The following is a 26,192-nucleotide window of genomic DNA, read 5'->3' as shown; positions in this document are numbered from 1 at the left end:
ATATAAGAATTGTAGCGATGGTTTTAACATAGAAACACTAACATATTCATATCCATATTTGTTTAAGTTATTAAATGTTAATGCGTATCATTTTTTGTCTAGATTCTTTTTCAATTCTGCGGATTTCTTATAAATTTAAAAAAAAAAGTTCAGTTCAATTATTGAAAAATGTGTCAATGTAAGTACCCATTAGCTCAATACTAGAAGAATGGGTTTATTGTCTCTGTCGGATAGTCTAAGCTCAGTCTGGATGTTTGCTCAATTTTAATCTTCGATATAGTGCCTTTTCGACTTTTTGAGGTCTTTTTTTTAGGGGGAAAATGGGGAAAGAGAGGGGTCATGGGGTTTTCTTCGACTTAAAGTTTTTTCAGTTACCCAAATTATTTATGGTATCCCTTTTAAATATAAAGAGAAGATGTGGTATGATTGTCAATGAGACAACTCTCAACAAGATACCAAATAGATTTAAACTTTTGCTACTACAGAAAAAGATTTCAGAGATTCCTCGATCGGTATCTGATAAATTGTTGCAATACTTCTTTTCTTGCAACAGTCACTACATTTCACTCAGTCGTTCATCATTATGTATCCGTTTTGCTAAAACCCACCAAGTTGCTTATTAAGGTTTGCATCAACTATAATTACATCGTCAATAATATGCCCTCAAGATATTACTGGACACGAAACAAAGTATAGTCATATAATCAAATCATATTTTTATCAGACATGAGACTCTTAATTTGCATGATTTTCTGTTACAAAAACAACCGACGATTCAACATGTATATGTCTAAATGCTCCGAGAATCCCTGTTTGACTTTATCATGAGCAATGTATAAGGAATGAAGTAATAAAATGTAAATTGTGACATTTTACTTATTCAAAAAGAAAACAAATCACATAAAAAAAAACATTATTAATTATTTTTTACAACAAAATAATAATGACATAAAAACAATAATAACATGTTAAACAATTCAATATCTTTACAAAGAAAGAAATCAAATAAGACTATACAAATAAATAAAAAATGTTCATTGAAGCATAAACAACATAACTTATCAGAAATACAGTTGTCCACCAACCAAAATTAACAGGTATAATCAAATAGAATCAGTCGAATTTTTGAAATAATTGGAAATAATAGGTGGTTGACAGGGAATGAAAAAGGGAAAACTGATAAAATCGCAAATGAAACCTTGTTTAAAAGATTTCGATCGTGTTGATTAGCAGTAATAAGTAAAATGTGAAGTGCTACATAGAAACTGACAAATGGTCACTCCTTCAACAGATCATTCAAACGTTGAAATTTTATGTTTGCTTGGGATGTTTGCTCCTTGCTTTCATTTTAAAAGACTCTTATGAATTGAAAGTATTTTAAAAGCGGAACATATGGGGCAAATAAAAATAAATAGCTTAGTGACCTTGCTGGTAAACAAAAAAAGTGACAATATTAACTGTATGAAAATCTATTATTAATACTTGGTAACAGAAAAGAAGGCAATGATAAATGTATGAAAAAGTAGAGAGATTCATTATACACTATATCTCAAAAACAAGGTCACGTACCAATCATGTTTTATGCTTTTTTATTTTCGTAATGTACTCAAATGTATATGTATACATTATGTCAGTCTCGAGCATCCCTGAAGAGACATGCATTGTCGAAATGCGTATCTGGTGCACCGAAAATCGCATGATTATTTTACTACAAAATTAATCAAAATATATACATGTACTTTTTTCATTTCTAAATGTTTGTCATCTCGTTCTCTCACCAAATTTTAAATTGATGTCAAAACAGCCCATGTTGAACTAAAATGCAGGCATAATCTTACATTTCTATTTGATTAAGTCGTGATTATTGTTTTTATCCAACCTTAAACCAAATTTGAATATTTTTTCAATATATATAAGGAGGTCCTTCAAATTTATGTCTAAATTCAAAAGTTCCGTAATCATGTATTTCCAGGTTATTTTGGTCTTTACAGATAATTGCTTTTAAAATTAAAAAAACAACCAAATCAAATTTATTCTATCATGTCTATGTTGATTGCAAGGCTGTTTGATCCAAAATAAACAAAATCCTTGATGTTTTATAAATAGCATGCAAAACTAGCTTGAGCTTTGTTAGTTCATTTTCCATTATTTGGAAGCCAGTAGACAGTAAAAAATAAACTGAATTTGAAAATTGAGAAATTAAGTAGCTGCGAAAAAGGCTATAAAATGCTAAACACGAAAAAAGTATCTGCGAAGAGAGGTTTACAGTATAAGTATAATACAGTTGATAAAAAAGATGTTGGTGTATGTATTCTTTGTCGTAGCTGAGCACACTCAATCTGCAGTCCTGTAAATGAATGTTTTGTTTTGAATATTGTTCTGCATATCGTTACCTTCCTGTTATCTACAACAAGTACAATATTAAAATACTTTTATACAAAATCATGTTTTCACTTTTTAAATTCTGTACTTCTGTTGTTTTTAACGCGAACAATGGTTGTTTCCGGCAAAAAGTAAGCTAGTATTCTCAGCACCAGGTAAAATGTCAAGAAATCAAAAGTATGGTGATAATATCACTTGTGCATCTTGGTTTAAAAGCTTCCATGTAAACAGCATCCATGTAATAACGAAGTCGTGTCCTCACTTTTTTCACAGATGATGCAGATTCAGTCACTTATGCTATCATGTAAGGCTGGCCACACTTTGAACTTTGTATTGTGACGCAACTATTGTACCAAATTTGCTATATATTATAAGATAAATGAGCTAACTCAGACTCCGACAATGCGAACCGGTAGGGGAAATGGACAAAACAACTGCAGTAATTTTGTTTTGATGGGAAAATAGTTGCAAAGAATTTATGATTTTGCTCGTTTACGATGTTTAGAAACTACTCGAAAAACCGGTACATCTTCGCGTGTTATAAGAATTGTTGAACTTTAATTATTCTGATTGCATTCAATACATGAGTATCTCTCCATTAACACATACAGAAGTTTCTCAATAACTTGATTAGGAACATTTGGTTAGGGACTTTCCGTTTTCATTTTCGTCGGAGTTCTGTATTTTGTGATTTAACTTTTTGATTCACTATGGGGTTCGCATTGCTTAGTTTTTATTTTTGGATGTTGTGTCTTGTGAACTTTTATTTGTCTGTTTGTCTGTTTGTCTTTTTTCTTTTAAGCCATGGCGTTGTCAGTTTATTTTCAATCTATGAGTTTGACTGTCCCTCTGGTATTTTTCGCCCCTCTTTTACTGTTATTATATAATCCATTGTCGCTTACTCTTAAATATACATCGAATGTAGTTTTTATTCTCAACATAGTTTTTTTCTTTTTTTTAACTTATAAGACTTTAGTACAAACAGCTGGATTGAAGATAGCATTAATATATCTTTCTAAAAATTATTTCACTGAATGCTGATATCAAATCTGAATTTCCCTCCGACCATTGTTGGTATACACAATTTTTGTTTATGGTTACATCTAATGTTTCAGACTATTCGAGTTATTACTTCATGTAACGTTTATGTTTTCTTTTTTCATTTATGTTGACAAAAGCCTAAATTATTTTATTGACCACGACCTGCACCAAGTATAGATATTGTTTTTTACATTAGTATCCCTGTTTGATAGAATTTATTTTCCAACAAATTAAATCAGACTTACAAGCTAGATTCCTTTTCTGCCATCATGTTCTGTTCTTTATTGTGATTCTTTGTGTTTGTTCTTTCTCCGCTCTGGCCTTTGTTGTCTTTGTTTGGAATCTGAGATTTTACTTCTTCCTTCAATTGAGCATTTACACATACTGTCTGGACAGGAGATGTATTGCTGGCAAACAATAATATGATCAATGAAAAGGGTGATCTATCCGGATATGTGCTTTCAGTATAACATATAAAAAGCATGACAGGAAAGATTTTTTCAGATTTCAAATAAATTCAAATTATTTATAGGGATGCTGAGACTATACAGGATTGACGTCTACTACCGTAAATTATTATCGACTAATAACCATTTTTCTAGTGTAAAGTAGGCATAGGGGAGGGTTTGGATTCCGCTAACATGTTTAACCCCACCACATTATTTATGTATGTGCCTATCCTAAGTCAGGAGCCTGTAATTCAGTGGTTGTCGTTTGTTTATATGTTACATATTTGTTTTCGTTCATTTTTTTTATATAAATAAGGCCGTTAGTTTTCTCGCTTGAATTAGTTTACATTTTCATATCGGGGCCTTTTATAGCTGACTATGCGGTATGGGCTTTGCTCATTGTTGAAGGCCGTACGGTGACCAATAGTTGTTAATGTCTGTGTCATTTTGGTCTCTTGTGGACAGTTGTCTCATTGGTAATCATACCACATTTTTTATAGACTTTACAAAACATAGAAAACAATTATTCGAAAATTCCTCAACCCAAGGAAAAAACCACAAAAGGAGAATAATCCATGTTATTTTCGTCGCATAAATTCAATAAAATCTATCTGTTTTTCAAAGTTTTATTCCATAATTCAACAGAAAATATTTTTTGGAAAAAAATGGTTCGATGTGTTAAATGGGAATGATGAAATTTAAGAATAAGGGTAAAAAAGGGGGAAAAGATACCATTGCCAGTGGAACATTCATACTTATATATATGTGAAACATTAGGTGACAACGCTATGGTTAAAAAAGACAAGGCAAACAGTCAAACAATGGTACACCAAAACACAACATATCAAACTTAAAACTGAGCAACACGAACTCCACTTAAGAATGATTGATCTAAGATGCTTCGAAAGGGAAAGCAGACACATGTGGCACCTGTCGTGTTGCTCTTATGGTAAAGATTTATTTACCAAATGGGATGATGTATTCAATATTTACCAGTCTAGGTTGTGTTCTCTTGGACATTCCGAGAATTCGTTATGTATTCGGTTTATCATGAATCTAAATAGAATTTCAAAATAAAACAACGGATGTCAAATATAATTCAAAGATTGAAATCACTAGGTATAAATCTTTTGTATATAAACATGTTTGATGGAATACTTATTGCCGATGGAAAACAGGCAAATAAAAAACCACACGGCCTCTATTTTGACCTAACCTAAGTACAAAAAAATTATTGACCCACTTAACTTCGATGGATCTACTAAACGAATAGCACACAAGGTCGTTACAAACAAACGGTTTTGACTATCGTACTTTTCCAAGAGCACGACAACACATTGCTACTGTCGCATGTCAGTGAACAAAAACACATAATATATATATATGAAAGTTTTTAACAACCTTGACTGGCTATACAACCTTTGCACAGTCGGTAACACATAGTACTACATCAAGTACAAATACATACGTCGGGGTTTGGTTGTCCTTATCTTCTTCTTGTCTTGTCAAATTTTCATTGGTAGGTAATCTTGGGTCGTCAATAATTACGACAGCACCCACTGATGTCTCTTTGTCAATATCAACAGTCATCGAAATGATTTCACAGTGACCTGAATCTTGTATAAGTGGGTCTATGATGCACAAATTTCTGTTCGTTGATTCTCGCTGAACTGCATAACTTCTCCTAAAAAAACAGAATGTAATTAAGTATTTGAAATTAACATATGATCCAAGAACTTAGGTACTAACTGAAAGTTACATTTGCAAAATATGAAGGTCATTGGTGTCATCTTGTATGACTATATCTTTCCCTAAGAGACAATTTCACACGTTTTCAATTTAAATTAAAATACTTGTATACAAAATGTAATCATTCAAAATAGATCAAAATCGTTTTTATCATAATTTTTTTTTGCGGCTAAACATTTCTATATCTTTAAACCAAATTATTGAATTAAATTGTTAAAATAATTGGGTTTTTTTTTCGATATTCGTTAATGTATGTTCTCCCTTATATTAGTTTTGTATTTACAAAATCATTTGAACTTGTTTTTAATTTCGATTGATTATTCTATTTTTAAGAAAGGACATATGCGGCAAATCAAACAACACAAAGTGAATTATGTTATTTGTTTTCAAAAAGATTACTAGGTCAAGATAACGAAAAGTAATGTAAGAGCTGGACTTGAAAAAGTTTCGTTATTTCCAATCATTTAAGGGCCTTCTTTCAGTTATTCGTCCACTCATCTATAAAAAAAAAAAAACAGTGTCAAAGCTTTGCCTACATAGATCAGAAAACACCTCATTTTACTTTCTGTTCTACAAACTATTTGTGATTCTCTAGTTTTGTCGGATTTATTTAAACCTCAAAATTTGAAGACTGAAATTTCATTGGATGATGTAAACGGAGAGCCGTGATGTAGTTGTTAGTGCATCGGACTTCCAACACACAGGTTCTTGGTTCGATCTCCGCTCCGGGGAGGAAATTTCAGGGACTAAATTTTCGGCTCTCTCTTTCACCATTTGCGAGTATGGTCTTGAGAAACGATGAACGATGATATTTCGTATGAAGAGGACGATAAATTGCTGACCCCTGGTATAAACGAGTTATATCCCTTGCACGTAAAAGACACGCTTGTAGTTTAATTAAAAAAGAGCAGGATTAGGCTGTACTCGCACCCTCAAAGTGGAAAGGAATTAATAAAAGTTGCGATAACTTGTTTCCCAATCCAGTATAAATAAATATGTTTAAACTATAAAAGCCAGAACAGAAAGTAAAATGAGATGTTGTCAGATCCTTGTAAACAAAGGTTAGACACATGACAGTATTTTGATTAGATTATACCACGTTATACCTCTTATAGGCGAGTGACTTTAACCATAAAATTAAATTTTTAATGCACCTACCTAACACACGGCTAAATTATATATCATTTGAAAGCTACCCATCTGTACTATCTGTTTTGCCCGGTCGTAAAAAAATCGTACTGTGCAATTTCCGTCAAATCAAGATCAAAGGCCAAGGACGAATAAGTGCATATTTTCTAAGATTTCAGCCTGATTGCATAATATAACTTTTATATACTAAATTTACATATGCAAACAATTTAAACTTTTAGCAGAGAGATTAACAGTCATTATTCATATGCATTTTTTAATATTTAAAGCGTGTTTTTGACAGAGAGCACATGTTTTCTGAAATTGGAGTAAAAGTTAACAAAATGTGTGAAAACCCAAATTTTTCTTTCTGGTGCAAATGCTAATCAATTAAAACGAAGTAAAACCCTGTAATGATTATCAAAGAAGTTTTTGACATCATAAAATTCCCTAAAATTATTCTTACGTCTAATCAAACAGCAAATCATAACAACGCATACAGTTGCCCAAAATACCGCCATCTGCGAAAAAACAGCTTTTAAGCATTTCTTCCTATTTAAACATTGTACGTGGTCAATATAAGATTTAATAAACAAATTCTTAAGAATCTGAAAAATTTAGAGTAATAAAATATGTGCGCGAATCATATTATTGCTTGAAATAAAGGGGGTGAAACTAAGAGATTGCAATCTGCATTGTAACTACCAGACTGAAATGAACATATTTCGAATTTTCTAATTGTTTGATTTGAGGCTTCATTATAAATATTGATGTAGTGAAAAGACCTTTTATTTATTTAATGTGAGTTGAAACTTTAGACCAAAATAAATAGAAAATAAATTGATGAAAATTGAAATTTCAAGAATTTCAAAAATTAGTAAACACATTATAAAACTTGACTACTTGATTGCTTAAATTGCGTTGTTCATTGTTTACATGCATTAATTCGTTAAATAAGAATAATTTTGAAGAAAACATATCCATTAATACGCAACAATTCTAGTTACAACTAGACTTCCTGAATAGCTTGAATGACTAGTTCATTTTTTATATGAGGATGACTTCATGCAAGAGTTTCTGATGACGACTGAAAAGAAGCTATCATTATCTTGAAACTACTCTTTCCATTATATACATGATGTCATCTCACTGAATAGTGCAAAATTTGTGACAATGTTGGACTCGTATTTTCCATTGAAATTGAAAATAAAAGACTCAACAGATATAGTTTACTCTAGCACGTATCTTGAAATCGATGATGAAGGTTGGTTGAGAACAAGTTTTACGACAAAAGAGATGAGCATAAAACAACCCATAAAACACCCCTTACTACCAAATTATAAATTTTTCATTTCTATGTAACAACATTATAGCAACGCCTGCATATCTATACTACTAAAGGAGGAGACCGATTTCATTGAGCCTCAACTCCTCTGAAATAAAGGCAACTATAGAATACCGCTATTCAATAGTCATCAATCGATTTACTAGTAACTGAAATAAATCCGGGTCACAAAGCAAAAACTTGGAAAACGCATCAACTATAAGAGGAGCACAACGATATAATAGAAACACAGAACTGCTACAAAAACAAACGCCAAAATACAAAGAAACATATTATTCGATACCAACTGCCATATGCCTGACTTGGTACAGGACATTTGAAGAAAAATGGTGGTTTAAACATGTTTTAAACCAGAGTTCAAATGCAAAGTTGAAATCATCCCTTTGAAAATTTCATAGACGCCACTACGAGTTGGTTGACAATTATATGATATCTGTTTCGCCAGATGACGACTGATAAGTTCCATCGACGTAACCAAATTGCCGTCATTTCTGCCGTGAATGTCACCAACCGAATAAGGCTTGGCACCGAGTTTGGCAATACATGAGCCACAAGACGGGTAAACGAGAGCCGTGGTGTAGTGGTTAGTGCATCGGACTACTAACACTAAGGTTCCTGGTTCGATTCCCGTTCCGTGATGAAAATTTCAGGAACTGAATTTTCGGCTCTTCCTTGACACCATTTGTGAGTATGGTCTTGAGGAAACGATGAAAGTCCGTCGGAAGGGGACGATAAATGGATGACCCGTATTAAAAGAGAGCCATATCTCTTGCACGTTAAACACACCTTTGTAGATTTCGAAAAAGAGCAGGCTAATGCCGCTACAAGGCAGCACTCGCACCCGCAAAGTGGAAAGCGATTAATTTAAGTTGCAAAACTTGTTTCCCAATCCATAATAAATAAATATGTTTAAACTAAGACGGGTGTCACATGTGGAACATGATCTGCCTACCCTTTGGGAGCCCCTGAGTTCACTCAATTTTTTTTTTGGGGGGTTTGTGTAACTCAATCTGTAGTTTTATATGTTATGTTTTGTATACTGTTGCTTGTCTTGTTCGTTTTTTGCCTGGCTTTGTCAGTTTGTTTTTAATTATGAGTTTGATGTCCCTTTGATATATTTCGTCACTATTCAAGTAGTAAAAGGTTTAAAAATTATAGATCAGTGTAGCTAAATGTATCATGATAACGATTTTGTTCTGTATATATATCACCGTGAGCAAATTAAGTTATTTTCGCGGATATTTGTCTTATTGCGTTAATCTTCTTCACTTTACTTTGAGGTGATTTTTTGGCCGATTGTTATTACTGCAAGTTAATGTCTTTAAAGTAAAATAATACCAAAGGGACAATCAACATCTCAAACCATGAATCAAATAAAGTTAATTAAAACCATGAACAAAATAAAATCAAAGTCCAAGAGACGAACAACAGTCCAAAAAACACAGCATACCATGAAAACGAACACTCCTAAAACAGCGAATGATCTTATGAGGTCAGGAAGGGTATTTAGCTTTTTCATTTTGTTATTTCACAGCTGCTTATAGTGTTTTACAAACACAATGACATGCATTTGTATTTTTAAAGCTTATGTAGAAAATGCTCAAAGCATCTTTTATTCAAATAATTAAAGCGATTAAACTTCTAAACACATTTAATATGACTTACTATAACACGATTTTAAACTAAACAAGAAGCAGCCGCATTTTATTTAGTTCGTTTACATCCCGCTTTAGACAACCAAGTGTTTCTAAACAAGGTTACTTATTTCAATGTTGCCTACGATTTAGTCGCAAAGTAATGTTTGCATTTAAACATGATTACAAAAAGTAAAAAAAGTTTGATTTCGTAAAAAACATATTTTAACCTCAATTACCTCACATATATTCTTTTCTTACTTTAAATACCCCTTCTTTTATTATGGAAAATAATTCTTCTCCCTGATATTCACCATTAGCGATTTGCTATTTTAACATAGATTAACAAAATGATCGCTATTTGCAGATGGCAGATTTTTTGGGCAACTGCAAACACTTCAATAGAAGGCTGTTCCATGAACATTAATTAATAATTGCATCTTAAAATTACAAAACAAATATTCCTTGACCTAAAACATATACATTTATCTATTTTTTTAGCATACAAATATCGATTCCCCAAGATATATTTTGCTTTTTGGATAATTTTTCATTTTTTTAGGATTTGTGATAAATTTCAATTTTCGGGAAATTTTGCGCATCGAATCTCTTATTTTTTTGTTTGAATTGGAAATTATGAATCATGTTCCATAAAGTTCATATGATCTTTTGGAAAATTTTATGGTACAAGAATTAGAAAATGGCGTTTTATTTAGTTATCGCAAAATTTAGAATATTTTTTCATGACCTTTGACCTTGATTTAACAAAAATTGCACCGTACGATTTTTTTACGACCGGGCAAAACAGAAAGTACAGATTAACAGCTTTCGAATGATATATAATACAGCCGTGTGTTAGGTAGGTGCATTAAAGTCGTTAACTAAGCGTCTTTTTGAAATAAGTCACTCGCCTATCTACATATGAGACAATATCTGAAAAAGTCAAATTTTTGGCAATAAGAAAAAACCAAAAAAAAATTCTTTAGACCCGGTATTTTAATAGCACAAATCGAAGAACACGCATTGGGGATCTAGGAACTGTTGTCTGTAATTCAAATAATTGTTTAATAAGGAAACAATGGCATTTTAAACAAGAGTGCACACGCTGAAATGTCTCGCCTTCTATACTAATCATTGATATTATGTTGATAGTCCTAAGTATAAAGCTAAGCTTTAATACAACTGTCACATAAACTAAACATTAACCAAGATATCTAAACAAAGACCAATGAACCTTGAAAATGAGGTCAAGGTCAGATGAACCATCCCAGGCAGACATGTACAGCTAACAATGCTTCTATACAACATATATAGTTGACCTATTACTTATAGTTTAAGAAAAATAGACCAAAACACAAAAACTTAACACTGTGCAATGAACTGTGAAAATGAGGTCACGGTCAAATAAAACCTGCGCGACTGACATAAAGATCATAAAATATTTCCATACACCAAATATAGATGACCTATGGCATATAGTATTAGATAAAAAGACCAAAACTCAAAAACTTAACTTTGACCACTGAACTATGAAAATGAGGTCAAGTTCACATGACATCTGCCCGCTAGATAGGTACACCTTACAATAATTCCATACAACAAATATAGTAGACCTATTGCATATAGTATGAGAAAAACAGACCAAAACACAAAAATTTAACTATAACCACTGAACCATGAAAATGAGGTCAAGGTCAGATGACACCTGCCAGTTGGACATGTACACCTTACAGTCCTTCCATACACCGAATATACTAGCCCTATTGCTTGTAGTATCTGAGATATGGACTTGACCACCAAAACTTAACCTAGTTCACTGATCCATGAAATGAGGTCGAGGTCAAGTGAAAACTGTCTGACAGACATGAGGACCTTTCAAGGTACGCACATATCAAATATAGTTATCCTATTACTTATAATAAGAGAGAAATCAACATTACAAAAAATCTGAACTTTTTTTTCAAGTGGTCACTGAACCATGAAAATGAGGTCAAGGGCATTGGACATGTGACTGACGGAAACTTCGTAACATGAGGCATCTATATACAAAGTATGAAGCATCCAGGTCTTCCACCTTCTAAAATATAAAGCTTTTAAGAAGTTAGCTAACACCGCCGCCGCCGTAGCCGCCGCCGGATCACTATCCCTATGTCGAGCTTTCTGCAACAAAAGTTGCAGGCTCGACAAAAATGGTACAAAAAAAATCCAGTTCTTTCCTGTTACCAAAGTGAATCAATTTTAAAAAGTTTCTAATGGGAGTAAGGAATAAGTTTGAGACACTATTTGTGGTTTACTAGTATATCCTGCAATAGTTTATCAAATGCCAATTATTGATTTTAGCATTTGCAATACAAAAGGTTTAGAAATATACTTAAATATAGTCAGATATGTCGGTAACATGAAAGAATCTTGAGTAACAGGACAACGGTAACAGGACAGAGTTGGTAACAGAAAGGATTTTTCTGCTTTATTTTAAAGTTTAAGAAAAATAAATCATTTTAGATTGGTCACAATTGGAAGATAACAGCAAACAATGTCATTTATCCTTTGAAACTGTATTTGCAAGATGAAAAATCTGCCTAGGTAATGAAAAATTCTAAAATAAATTCCTTTCTGTTACTATCTACTATACTAGAATTACACAATGTTCTCTGCTGTTATCAAAAGCAAAAAACCTATTTTTTTATTCAATATACTGTATATTATTTTGAAATTTATTTGATATGGTGGTGATAACTTATATTAAATGAAATGGTTGGCATATAGTAGATTAACTGTTCGATTCTTCAGTGAAATTGTCTTGAACATCCTTCCTGTTACTGATGATGGTTATGTTGTTACTTTTGATCAGGTAACATGACAGAACGTAACAGAAAGGAATTACGCGATAGTTTTTGTCCTTTTTATCACATTAAATGTAAGTGTATTTTCTGTGACATATAACTTTTAAAAAGATGATATAAAAACACACTTAATGTTGTGGTGCACACTTAAAAATATTCTCAGAAAGTGTAAAAAAAAGGCTATAACAGGATAGAACACCAATAAGTATTTTTCTATAAATTCTTACCTTGGATGGGCTTGAATTTTCAAACCTGGCCGCCTTTCCAACTATTTCTTTGTACTAATACATGCAAGGAATGATGCTCTTCACAATACATAAGGGGAAAATAACTCTTGGTCTTGTAAACGTTTCCACAGGTAAAAAAACCCAGTGGTAACAGGAGGGAAATTACCCTTGGGGACAAATTTTTTTGTTCTTAAAATTTGCAAAATTTTATTACATGCTATAGTTATAATATAAAAAGACAAATTAGGGGCAAGTTGATTACATAATATATCATATATGTGAGAATCGGACGCCTTTTTAATTAATTTGGATATTATTTGAATGATTTAGTTTTAAAAAGAAACCAGGGGACAATATGATTTTAGGGGGGGGGGTGAACATTTAAATTACAATATTTTATTGGAAGAAATATAAGAATGAGTGCTTAATTGGCAGGCCATGGTGCATTATATAATTTAGTTTATACTAAAACTAAAAAAAATTTAAAAAGATGGTTGAATAAAAAAATAATTGCTGGTGAAGTGCGGGACATGGAAATTAGACTTTTTCAGATATTGTCTCATATAATTAGATATACTTACTCTCTTTGATTTCTTATAAATAAAAAAATTCCATACGCAATCAATAAAACCAGAGCAAATACACCAATACCAAGTCCTGAAAAATTATTAGATAACAAATAGGAATTAACAAAACAGGATATATTGGTATGATAATGATCCAAAAAAGTTATCATACCAAATATTTTAGTAAATTGTATGATAACAAATGTTAATTCACACAAAATGTTTTAATTATTATTTATTCGCATATTATTTATGATTTTTAAATCAATTCTTTTTTTGTTCTTTTAAGTGAAAAATTGTTGATCTACGAAGTAATTGTTTTGTATTTTTCAATATTTTTTTTAAATTTTGAAAAATGTTTTTTGATTGTGTATGCATTTAATGAGCATGAGGTAAAAGTAGCTCTTGTTTCTTTATTATTATGAGGCTGACTTCATGCAGGAACTTCTTAGGAAGAAAGATAAGAAGTTAGCAATATCCTGTAACTCTACTTTCCGCTATAAAGATGACGTTCTTTCACTAAACAATTCAAAATTTGGTGACTTTGTGGAACGCATCTATCCCATCGAATTGGAGATAAAGGATACTACAGATACAGTTAAGTCGGCTTCATATCTTTACTTACATATAGAAATTGACAATGAGGGTCGGTTGAAAACAAAACTTTACGACAAAAGAGATGATTTCAGCTTTCCAATTGTGAACTTTCCATTTCTAAGTAGCAACATTCCAGCAGCACCTGCATACAAGGTATATATCTCCCAATTGATACGATATTCCCGTGCTTGCATTTCCTATCTTGATTTTCTTGATAGAGGATTACTGCTCACAAGGAAGCTATTAAACCAAGAGTTCCAAATGGTGAAGTTGAAATCATCCCTTCGTAAATTTTACGGACGCCATCACGAGTTGGTTGACCGTTATGGAATAACCATTTCACAAATGATATCGGATATGTTCCTTACGTCGTAACTACTATCCCCTTCCCTTTCATGAATGTTACCTACCGAATTAGACTATTTACCGGATTTGTAATCACATAAGCAACACGACGGGTGCCACATGTGGAGCAGGATCTGCTTACCTTTCGGGAGCACCTGAGATCACCCCTAGTTTTTGGTGGGGTTCGTGTTGTTTATTCTTTAGTTTTCTATGTTGTGTCATGTGTACTATTGTTTTTATGTTTGTCTTTTTCATTTTTAGCCATGGCGTTGTCAGTTTGTTTTAGATTTATGAGTTTGACTGTCCCTTTGGTATCTTTCGTCCCTCTTTTCATATGTCTTTTAAGGCAGGAATCTAATATATGTTTATGCTGTTTTTATCTGATGTATAATATGTTATGTATAATGTTAGATTGTGACACTGTAATAAACTAATTACTTACTTACTTACTTACTTACTAACGGTACCCATTTGAGTGCAGCAGATGTTTATTTCGATCTAGTTAATGATGTTCGAGGAAAAAGTATATTTAAAATTCAAAACTAGCAGAACTAACTTGTGCATGTTTTCTGGACATCTACATGATTAATTCACCATGAATTGATAAAACACATTTGGTCAATACCGCTGCTGTGTAATATATGTACCCAAGTGTATCATCAGCTCCGTATTCAGTACCTCGTTACTGGCATGATTTATAGCAAACCTTACTAACTCAATTTGTCCGTTGAAAAGTAAAGAAATTATAAAAACGGGGGGGGGGGTCGATTTAGCAATGCATGGTATCAACATGTACATACTTCTATAAAATATGAAGTTTTCTTATACATGCTATACATGTTTACCCTTTTTATAATTGAAAATATTTAATTAAGAACATATCTGAACTTTTGAATACCAATATTTAAATTTTAGATGTTGTTTTTTTTTTGGGGGGGGGGGGGGTAAATAAATTTGACGACACCATATGACCAGATTTGCAACTTTGGTAATGTTTAATTTGAGTCATGTGGAAGGAATTTATTATGTCAAGATATATTTTTTGTAAGTGTTTAGCATCAGTTTATTAGTAAACGCTTCAACTGAATTTGAATCAAACTGTCGATAGCCATAACAATATTAATTAAATGATTAAGCCAAAAGCAGAAATAGGCATATCAAAATGTTTTGTAATCCAGTATATTGATGTAAAAGTGAAATTTCTGTCAAAATGGCAAATTATATTTCATTCTTTCTGTTTGTCTTAAGTGTACGTCTTACTCACATTTCTACTTTCTTAATTCTTTTTATTGATATATTCAGAAAAACACTTGCCAAAAACATATTGAAACATTACCTATGTATCCACTGTATGATTCTGATGCTACCTCTGCACCCGTAAAACTACTGCTTATGGTAGGAAACGTGGTCGTAAAAGCTGTCAACAAATGAGATCGATTGATAGGTAAATACTAGTAGTATTCATATTCATATTCATGAGATTAACAAGTATAATCTGGTTAACATGTTTCTACGTTAGCATCAACACCCTATAACAAAATTCATGATGGGAATTGGAAGTGCTGGACTATCGTATTAACTGGAAGATATATAATCTTTATACTGAATAAACTAAAACTACATAAAAGTTAAAAGTTTACTATTTAGCGAGAAGCTAATTAATCTTTTTGTCGTAAATGATTGTTTTATGTCATCAAATTGAATCAAATTATGTAGTTACTTATTTGTTATACACATTCTATATTTTTGGTAAGATTAAACAACCACTGGGTCGACACCACTCTAATATAACGATTCGTCGAAGAGAATACTACCCGAAATAGGTCAGTGTTCCTGTTTTGGCTTGCAATTTAGTTTATACGGTCCTTTCCGTGACTCATTTAATACATAGGTGTCTATACATGTAGTCTTAGTTGGCCTTTGAGGTTACTGATGCAACTTTATTTATCATCTGATAAGATTAAATTTGGTTTAAAAACGAGTTTCAAAACTAACCTTGTCAAAAGTCATGATGGTGTGCATCTGATTGTCTTATTATCTATAACTGACATGTTAATATAAATAAAGCAGATGTGGTATGATATATTGCCATATGACAACTCTCCACAAGAGACCAAAATGAAACAGAAATTAACAACTATAGGTCACTGTACGGCCTTCAACAATGAGCAAAGCCCATACCGCATAATCAGATATGAAAGGCCCCGAAATGACAATGTAAAACAATTCAAACGAGAAAACTAACGGCCTTATTTATGTACAAAAAAAAGAGCGAACAACAAATATGTAACACATAAACAAACAACAACCACAGAATTACAGGCTCCAGACTTGGGACAGGCACATACATACATAATGTGGCGGGGTTAAACATGTTAGCGGGATCCCAACCATCCCCTAACCTGGGACAGTGGTACAACAGTACAACATAAGAACGAACTATAAAAATCAGTTGAAAAGGCTTAACTCATCAGATTGAATGCCTTTTATAACATTTGCTTATACATTCTGTTACTTTTAATTTTAAATCATATATGCCATGAAATAAGACAACTACTTACACTTGATGTCTATCGGTTTCATTTCCACATACATATATGGTTTTGCCAACGGCGAATCAAGGACACACCGAATGATTGCTTGGTTATCTAAGGCAGTTACCTGGAACTGAAGGTAACTTATACCGTAGTAGGAGCACTTGTCTGGAACTTCAGTCGCTTTTGTAGTAATATTTGTGTAGTTCATAGGAACTTTTTCTCCATGTCGATATTTTTGCCATATAAATTTTCCTGGAGGCTTTCCAACATTTCCGGCACAGCTACATGTAATGGTGTCTCCTTCTTGGAAAATGGCAGTTGTTGTAGATTGTTTAACAGTGGAAATTTCAGTAAAATTTGGAGGAAAACTTGTATTTTGAATCTGTGATACAGTTGTTGATTCATCTTCTAGTACATCTACAATCGCTACGTATTCAGGTTTTGACGGTGGATCTGCAAAAATACATCAATATTATGAGTTCATACCAAATGAATATTATGATCTTATAAGTTTTTTATAAGACTGCATGTTTTGTTTTTATGTCTTTGTACCGTGTTTTCTTGTATTCTTGTGATAGATAAAAAAATGTCTGGCTTGTGATACTAATGTAAAATAAAAATAAAATAATGTCTGGCTTATGATACTATTATCATAGTAAAATTAAAAAAAATAATGGACTCTGAGCGAAAAGGAAAGTTCCAAAATGAAAATTAATATTATTCAATTTTGTCCTTAACAAACAAGAGAGGTGAGTGTTGTTTTGGAAGCATTGTTTGTGTTATCTATTACATACCACGAAAGTATTTGCTGTAATTTCTGGTCCCTTTACATACATTTTGATCGATCAGCGTTGTTCCGATGTTAATAAATTATCATGAATCGTAAAGTATACATGATTATAAATAGCAAGTTATCGGTCGACTATATTTCAAATCCTTCAATTTTTAAAGACATTTATTTTATTTTTAATAAATTTGTTAGTAATGTTATTTTTTAATCTTTTTATTTTTAATGGTACAATTAATTTACTACCTTTCACATAAAGTGTTGAAATTCCTGAATGACTTTCTTCTGTTCTACCATTTTGGCCGAGATAAACCATGGAACAACTATAGTTAGTTTGATCATCACAGGTTAGACTATCGAATATCATGACAGCTTCTGTAGACACTTTACTTATATTCATCAGTGTGACTCTTCCTTCCAAATACTGTCCCTTTGTTGTCAATCTTGGTTCCTCATCTGGTAAAAATGTTGCAATTGTCTCATTGTTAGCTTTTAACTCAATGGTAAAAATTTTAGTCACAATTTCCCTGGTGTATAAGCATTGTATTCTTGTACCGCCTTCTCCTATCACTCCGGAAATGTTTTGATTTATGATGACTGTCATTGAATATGCCTCTATAAAAGAAAATCTAAATCAATTAGATTACTCTAAAGCTGTTTGTCTATTTTTATATGTCGATTAATTACAGTTAAGTAGTTGTCAGTCTTTTCGGATCTTTCTTTATTTTTTATATGTATCAAAAAGTCTCTGAATGATTATGGTATATAAATCCAAATGCAGATATCAGAAAGATATACTTGTACAAAAACAACTTTTTCGAGGACACTTTTTCTACATATAGTTGATGTGTTTCCCTTGGGTTTTGGATGGTAACCCGGATTTGTTTTCTCTTAATTTATGACTTTTGAACACTGACATACTAGTTTTGCCTTAATTTTCGTATTTTATCCGATTTTATGATGGTTTACAATCGCAGTGTTTTGCTTTTGTTTATTAATGTCTGTGCTCTGAACTACGTCGGTACTAAACAGGGATCAATCTACAGCAATGTACAGATATATGTTTTGCGCCAAAATGTTATGTTCTGCGATGCAGTCTGATGATGTATATTATAGCACTATGGTCTGCGATAAAAAAAAATAGCTGTTTTGCAATGTCAGCATATAATGGTCTCCAATAGTAAGCAAGTGTCACTACATCAAATAAAGGCACAAATAAAATTGAGAATGGAAATGGGGAATGTGTCAAAGAGACAACAACCCGACCAAATAAAAAACAACAGCAGAGGGTCACCAACAGGTCTTCAATGTAGCGAGAAATTCCCACACCCGGAGGCGTCCTTCAGCTGGCCCCTAAACAAATATATACAAATGTATACATTCCAGCCTATCCAAACTAGGTTAGTTATCTCTCCTTTTTATAAACACAAAATACATTTATAAAAGTTGATGTAAAATAAAGTTATACAACGTTCACGGGAGGAGTTTGTTACACTGGTCATGCTGGTAGTAAGATTTAATATGATTTAATATGATGAGTTTATTTATAATTCATAATTGGGAAACATTTCAAATTATCAAATATAAAAGTACAAAATGAAATGTTAGATGAACATCAACAACCTAGCAGAGTACTCATTTCTCAAGAAAAGTTATCCAAAATACGCCTTATTGACAAGACAATACCCAAAGGCTTATGACAAACTGGCACTCCTCTGCCTTTCACCCTTACACCTTTATATAAAACAGTTTTAAATGGAGTGTGTCCAATGTTCACCTTACTTTTTGTATAACTAAGTTTTTCATTAGGTTCAAGTTATTCGATTTAACAAAAATATCTTGTTTGATGAAAGCATAAGGAGAAACTAATTAAAAACCGTCAACGCAATGGCTAAAGAGACAACAAAAAACGACAACAGGTAAACGATAGTACACAAAACATAGAAAACTAAAGACTGAGCAACACGAGCAACACCAAAAAGCTGGGAATTAGCATGCTCAGGAAGAGTAAGTTGGTCCTGCTCCATATGTGGCATCCGTCTTATTGCTTATGTTAGTATAAACCCGGTTAAATGTCTTACCGTCCGTAAAACGTACGAAGGAGGGATTTCAACTTCACCACTTAAAACAGTTGGTTTAGTAGCTTCTTTGCGAGCAGCAACCCTCTTTGAAGGACATCATGATAGTAAATACGAGCCCTGAAACTCTTATTATAACTGGGAGATATATTCTCTCTAAGCCATATGAATATTTGTATGGGATGTGCCATTTTGTTAGTGCATTCATCTTTACGAAAACATGATTAGTGCTAGAATATGACATATTGGAGAAAAGAAACAATAAAAACTTACCGTAAATCTTAAATATTATAATAAAAGAAATTGTATAAATGGACAGTGCAAAATTCATATTCATTCGGTTATAGCTCTAAACCAATTCACGTATTTCACGAAGTCTTTAGAATTATAATCCTGTTTGGAATATATAAATATATCTTATTTATTAATAATAGAATAGGATAAGTGGTCATAAGTTAGATTACAGTGAGTTGCTTGTAGGTGTTATGGTAAAATTTTACCTATAGCTCAACCTGTTTTTAAAATTGTCAACACAATAGGGACATTTAAATTGACCAGTTGGTATTGTTAGATTTAAATATACCTTGATTCTACCTGTACAGATTTTTATTCACCTAACCCAAAGTTTCAGCATGCTTTTTTCCTGAACTTTTTCTTACCTAGGATTATTCTATTAAAAATTGATAGGGAAGAAAATAATTTGGTTTTCATTGTTTTAAATCCCTGATATATTTGATTTATCTATTTTTTACCTAAAATTCTAAATCAGTAAAAGATTAAAATAAATATGTATTACTGTGTTTGAAAATTTAAACTGTTTTTACACCAAAGTGCTTCTTTAAAATTTGAACCCTTATACATAGTATTGTCCAGCTGCCAGTGAAACAAGAAATAGCTGTTCAGGGTGTTTACAGTTTAAATTTTCAGAGGGATATGTTGTTTTTTTCTTCACATGACCCTTCAAGATTCTCATTTTGGATTATTATTTGCAATGTTTTAAATCTTTTGGTGTCATTGTGCATACAATATTGGATTTATTTTATTTGAATTCACTACTCAGACTTTTTATAGCAATTTTGCTTCTTAAAATGTGATGTGTTTCTTTCAAGATTTTATTGTCATGAAGGACATCAAGGAGGAAATAATTCATTCAAACCGTTTTGTGGGGCTTACATATGATGTTGTACATATAAAATTCGAAATAATTTTGGAGTATGCCTTGCTGTGTTTTTTCTTTGAAATCTATTATAATATTAGTGGGAGTTTTGTGCATAAAATGCTGTGTTCACTAAAGGAATTCAATTTTTCATACGATGGGATTTAGTTATGTCAAAGATTTAAAGATTTCAAAACTGGAATTCAAGTAGGAGATATAGTGTGAGTTCATCCAACATGTTTCTGTGGCTTTAAATGTGATTTTTGAAATATTCATTATTAATTTTGGGATCTATTACAAATTTAAGATGATTCCCTATTTAAATGGGATCTTGGAAATGAAATAAAATGTTAAAGTAATGCAGTGGATATAGTCTAATCTAGTGATAAAGTGAAAAATAAAAGTAAAATATTCTAAAATATTCCTAACGTGAGGAAATGTTTTTTAAAAGTGAATGTGAAATTGGAAATAGTCATCATAAAATTCTGAATCAAATATTGTTTGATTTGGAAATTATTATAGGAAATGAAATAAAATGTTGAAGTAATGCAGTGGATATAGTCTAATCTAGTGATAAAGTGAAAAATGAAAGTAAAATATTCTAAAATATTCCTAACATGAGGAAATGTTTTAAGTGAATGTGAAATTGGAAATAGTCATTATAAAATTCTGAATCAAATATTGTTTGATTTGGAAATTTATTATAGGAAATGAAATAAAATGTTTACTGTGGATATATTAAAATCAGGTGATATATAGTAAAAATATAAATAAAATATTACAAAATATAAGTGAGGATAACTATTTGGAATATAGTAATGGAAATGATTCTGAATTATGTATAGATTCTGCACCTGTTAAATTAGGATGTATATAATTGGAAGTTAATCAGAATTTATACTATGGATTTAGAAAAAAATCTAGTGAAGTAGTGAAAAATGAATAAAATTGGGAATTATTTAAAATCATTGGAATTCTGGATGAGATGTCAAATATTAGTGTAAATAAATTAATGAAATTGTTTATTCAAATATGATTTTGAGGTTTCATTTAAGTGAGTGAAATATCACGACTGGATTATTTAGGGTATTAAACACTGCTAGTAGTGGCTATGCAAACATTTATATGAAATGTAGTGCACTTTAGGTCATGCAATTTTAAATTACATGTAACTGCAAGAAAATAAAATATATGATATAGTCATTCTTGTTTGGCTTGATCACTCATAAGATTTTGAATGACAGTAAAATAAAAATTTCTCAATAGAATAATCCTAGGTAAAAAAAAGTTCAGGAAAAAAGCATGCTGAAACTTTTGGTTAGGTGAATAAATTTTTTTACAGGTAGCATCAAGGTAGATTTAAATCTATCAATACCAACTGGTCAATTTAAATGTCCCTATTGTGTTGACAATTTTAAAAACAGGTTGAGCTATAGGTAAAATTTTACCATAACACCTACAAGCAACTCACTGTAAAAGTATTTTGTATTGATCATCACTATTGTTATATTGAATTGCTTTAAGTACTACGTGTAATTGGAATTCCTATTTCCTAATACGGCTAACTCGTATATATCATATAATTATTTTTTCAAATGGTTGATTTAAGGAATAACAATAATACCGATACCAGTTTATTTGTCAGTTATTTCTTTGTCAGTCAACATACGTATGACCAGGAATGCTCAAATCAATACATTTGGGGGAGCCAAAAACTCAACCCATTTATGAACTTCAAACCAAATGTACCATCACATTCAATATGTAAAACATTGACACAAATAAATCGTGAAATGAAGAAAAAGAACTGGCCGAAATCTGAGGAAAAAGGAACAAATAATCCAACACAACACAGCAAATACTACGACTGTCCAAAAGCGACCTGGTAAAGTCCTCGGTGAAAGTTATTGCTATTTTCAATTTTCTACATATATATATATATATATATGTATAGCACAAATTTCGAAAATCACCATATAGCAAAACAGTTGCATTTTGTTTTTACATAAAAATCGATAAAGAAAACTTGTCCAATCGGTTAACGTTGTTCATCAAGGCATATCGTGTTTGGCTTTGCAAATGAATGTAACCGGAAATCGTAGACAGATCTTAAAACAGCACTCATAAAAGAGATATTTTAAAAACCTTTTGAAGATCGGTTCAGTTGTTCCACTTTCTTGTTAGTTTATATTTAAATTATTTCTAATTTCAAGAACTCAGTGATTCCCTATAACATCAAGCATTTTTTCAAACGAAAGGGGGTCCCCCTGGATCCGCATATAATTTTGTGATATCCAATAATATATATGTTTAGTTACGTTGACGGATTGATGAATACTGAGTCTATTTATAGATTATAATGAGGTGAGATAACATTGATCTTAAGAGCTGGTTTGAGTGTAAGTGCATCTTTCCTTTGTTTAAATATATATGTATTTATATCTGAAAAATAGCTGGTTTATGAACTATCATGTGATATACACACGATTAATTAATAAAATGATTCGGAGCAATTTAATTAGAGCAAACGAGAAGATTAACGAAGGGTTAAAACTGGCCCTAAATACATGTATTTGATGTTTTTTTTTATAAATCGGGAAGATAAAAACAATACAGGACACAAGAATACGTGTTTGAACTAACTATTTTGTTTATTTGTAATAGAATCACTTTAATGAACTGATTATTTTCACGACATTAATTTCGTTTACACTTTGTTCTACTTTAGAAGATATGAGTGTCGTTGTTGGAAAACATCAAGCAAAATGACTTTCGCTTGATGTTTTCCAACAATGACACCCCAATCTTCTAATTTAGAGCAAATTGTAAATGAAACTAATGTCATGAAAATAATCACTTCATTAAAGTGTTTTCACTGAGATCTTCTAGAAAAAAGTCGCAGTTCATTTGAGTACCATAACATATATAAAAGAAAAGGAAATATTGTTTAATTTGTTTCAAGGAATAGCAATTGCATTGGACATTCTTTCATGATGTTAAATTAATATATTTACCTTTGTAAAAAATAAACTGTTACAGTATGTAAAGTCCTCATTAGCCCACGTAAAAAGTATTGCACATGTATTCACAATGCAAAGGTATCAATATTTGACAAAGACTGTTTATTATATTCGAGTCGTACATTTCTTTAACCCATAATTATTTTTTTTATAATATTGTGATTGATATTACCTTTGAATTGACAGGTGGTAGACTAATTAAGGTCTGGTTTTATTTTCAACTACCAATTGAAGCTGAAATCAGGTCTATATGATTGAAGATATATCAGACAGGTTAAAAGTTGTTGCAATTTCAAATAATTATTTACTTGTAACTGTATTTCATCTATATTCTTACTCCAGACACTATACATCCTGAAAAAAGTAAAATCACAAAAAAAAACTCCGAGGAAAATTCAAAACTGAAAGTCCCTCATCAAATGTAAAATCAGAAGCTCAAACACATCAAACGAATGGATAACAATTGTCAAATTACTGACTTGATACAGGCCTTTTCTTGATTTTACAAAGTCTAAATTTAAAATGTTTGATAGAAACAAGAGTGTGAGGCTTTTCTTCGTCTCATAAAAAGTCAAATAAAGTAAAATAAAGTTTAGGTTATATTTATCATTGCGATCTATTTTTCTGTCTCATGCATACCCTCTCGTGTAACATGAAACGATCATATCAGTATGGAACTAAAAATGTGTCCTTGTGTAAACGTTATATGACCTATATTTCTTATTACAGGTTTTTGTTAAGTAGTATGATTTAACATGTTTATGAAGGTCGTGAATGATTGGACATAATATCAGTAACTGTGTTCTTTGTTGCTATACGCAGTTAAGATATATAAGACAGACGGTGTGAGCCAAGGCTCCGTGTTGAAGGCCGTACTTTAACCTATAATGGTTTACTTTTTTAAATTGTTATTTGGATGGAGAGTTGTCTCATTGGCACTCACACCACATCTGCCTTTATCTACAAACAGTGAACTAGTATATTGAATACACATTTTGGAGAGTGAAGAAGAACATGGAAAGTTACTAACGATCCACAGATCCGGTCTTAGCGCCATATACAACTATTAGTAGTCACATGTATATCAAAATCTATATATTTAGTGATTATTGACCATGCGCTAGAAGCAGCATGACATCCATTATAGAAAAGAAAAACACTTAGTCCTTCCTCGTGGCTGATGCATATGAGCAAATAGTATTGTTGTTCATATTATATGGAATGTGATATGACTATTGTTTCTGCCCTTTCTATATATATTTTCTTCGAATATTACATCAACCCGTTTTAGAGGATTGTAAATGGTATATTTTCGATCTAATTTTCTTGGATGAATGTTTAATTATTTCGAGAACAAATATTATTTTGCGGGTGGCAAACAAATTTTGTCGCACACGTAATTTTCCGTATATCGTCAAGTTATACGGAATTGCTATGCCGCGGGCCGGGACTAAGTGTGCACCGCTTATTGGGGACCTGCTTCTGTATTGTTATGAGTTACAATTTATGCCGAAAATAAGCAAAGACCCATCGAAACAACATCTGATTCAAAAATTTAATAACTCTTTTAGATGTTTAGATGATATATTGGCTTTCAATATAAACGACTTCAGTATGCACACTTGGATGTATTCTGCCGAGCTGACTTTAGATAAAGATAATGCTGTTCTCTGTTTTATGGTCGGGTTGTTGTCTCTTTGATACATTCCCCATTTCCATTCTCACTTTTAACAATGACCACTACCCTTTCCAGGATCATGATATCTATATCTTTAACGGGAAGCTCAGTAGTACCAACATTTATGATAAAAGAGATGATTTTTCATTTCCTATTGTTAATTATCCATTCTTAGATGGTGACGTACCTTTGTCACCATCTTATGGTGTTTATATATCTCAACTTGTTCGATTCGCTCGTGTAACGTATTTGATTTCAACGAAAGAAATCTCTGTATTACTGAAAACTTATTACACCAGGGTTTTTCGATATCACAAACTAGTCTACATTAGTGTAGAGTAATATGCTGATCGGAACTGGAACCGCTTGGGATTTTGGAGCCTCTGGCCTTTGATAGTCTTGTATATTTTTAATTTTACTTCATTTATATGTTTTGGAGTTTAGTGTGACTTTAAGGGCCAGTCGAGGTGTCTTTATATGAAAGCACAAAAATAAACAAACAGGTGATTAAAGCCAAATATTGCAATCTACTGGATCTCGTGAAGTTTTACAAGGACAACCACTGATCTTATTGACTGAGAGTAGACTGAGCATGTTTATGCATTGCAAGAGGCACTTATATTGCCTAAG

The 26,192-nt window shown here is 31.8% G+C and overlaps 1 protein-coding gene across 4 annotated transcripts; it reads right to left on the bottom strand.

Moving 5' to 3' along the window:
• Positions 1-858: 858 nt before the first annotated feature.
• Positions 859-20,154, bottom strand: LOC139482030 (uncharacterized). 4 transcript variants are annotated; one of them, XM_071265666.1, is made up of 8 exons: positions 19,982-20,154; positions 17,877-18,245; positions 16,868-17,296; positions 15,643-15,723; positions 13,380-13,455; positions 5,341-5,556; positions 3,669-3,830; positions 859-2,404 (listed from the first exon to the last, which is right to left on the bottom strand). In XM_071265666.1, exons 1-8 carry the CDS (start codon positions 20,043-20,045, stop codon positions 2,401-2,403), a joined length of 1,401 nt encoding a protein of 466 aa, XP_071121767.1. In that variant the 5' UTR covers positions 20,046-20,154; the 3' UTR covers positions 859-2,400. The 4 variants fall into 4 exon arrangements, with proteins under 4 accessions (XP_071121767.1, XP_071121766.1, XP_071121768.1 ...); XM_071265665.1 differs by having other exon boundaries at positions 859-2,347; positions 19,982-20,103; XM_071265667.1 differs by having other exon boundaries at positions 3,669-3,766; positions 19,982-20,103.
• Positions 20,155-26,192: the final 6,038 nt, after the last annotated feature.

This window comes from Mytilus edulis, chromosome 7 (assembly GCF_963676685.1).
Source record: "Mytilus edulis chromosome 7, xbMytEdul2.2, whole genome shotgun sequence".
Lineage (NCBI taxonomy): Eukaryota > Metazoa > Mollusca > Bivalvia > Mytilida > Mytilidae > Mytilus > Mytilus edulis.
Note: the sequence above shows the minus strand (reverse complement) of the source record. Positions and strands in the feature narration are given on the sequence as shown.

What these genes read in the sequence shown, in the direction of transcription:
- LOC139482030 (XM_071265665.1), bottom strand. Translation starts at nt 20,045, where the DNA reads ATGAATATGAATTTTGCACTGTCCATTTATACAATTTCTTTTATTATA. An exon ending in TATAATATTTAAGATTTACG is followed by an intron (nt 18,246 to 19,981) that starts GTAAGTTTTTAT and finishes TTTCTTTTATAG; the next exon opens with AGGCATATTCAATGACAGTC. An exon ending in TTTATAAGAAATCAAAGAGA is followed by an intron (nt 5,557 to 13,379) that starts GTAAGTATATCT and finishes CTGTTTTTTTAG; the next exon opens with GAGAAGTTATGCAGTTCAGC.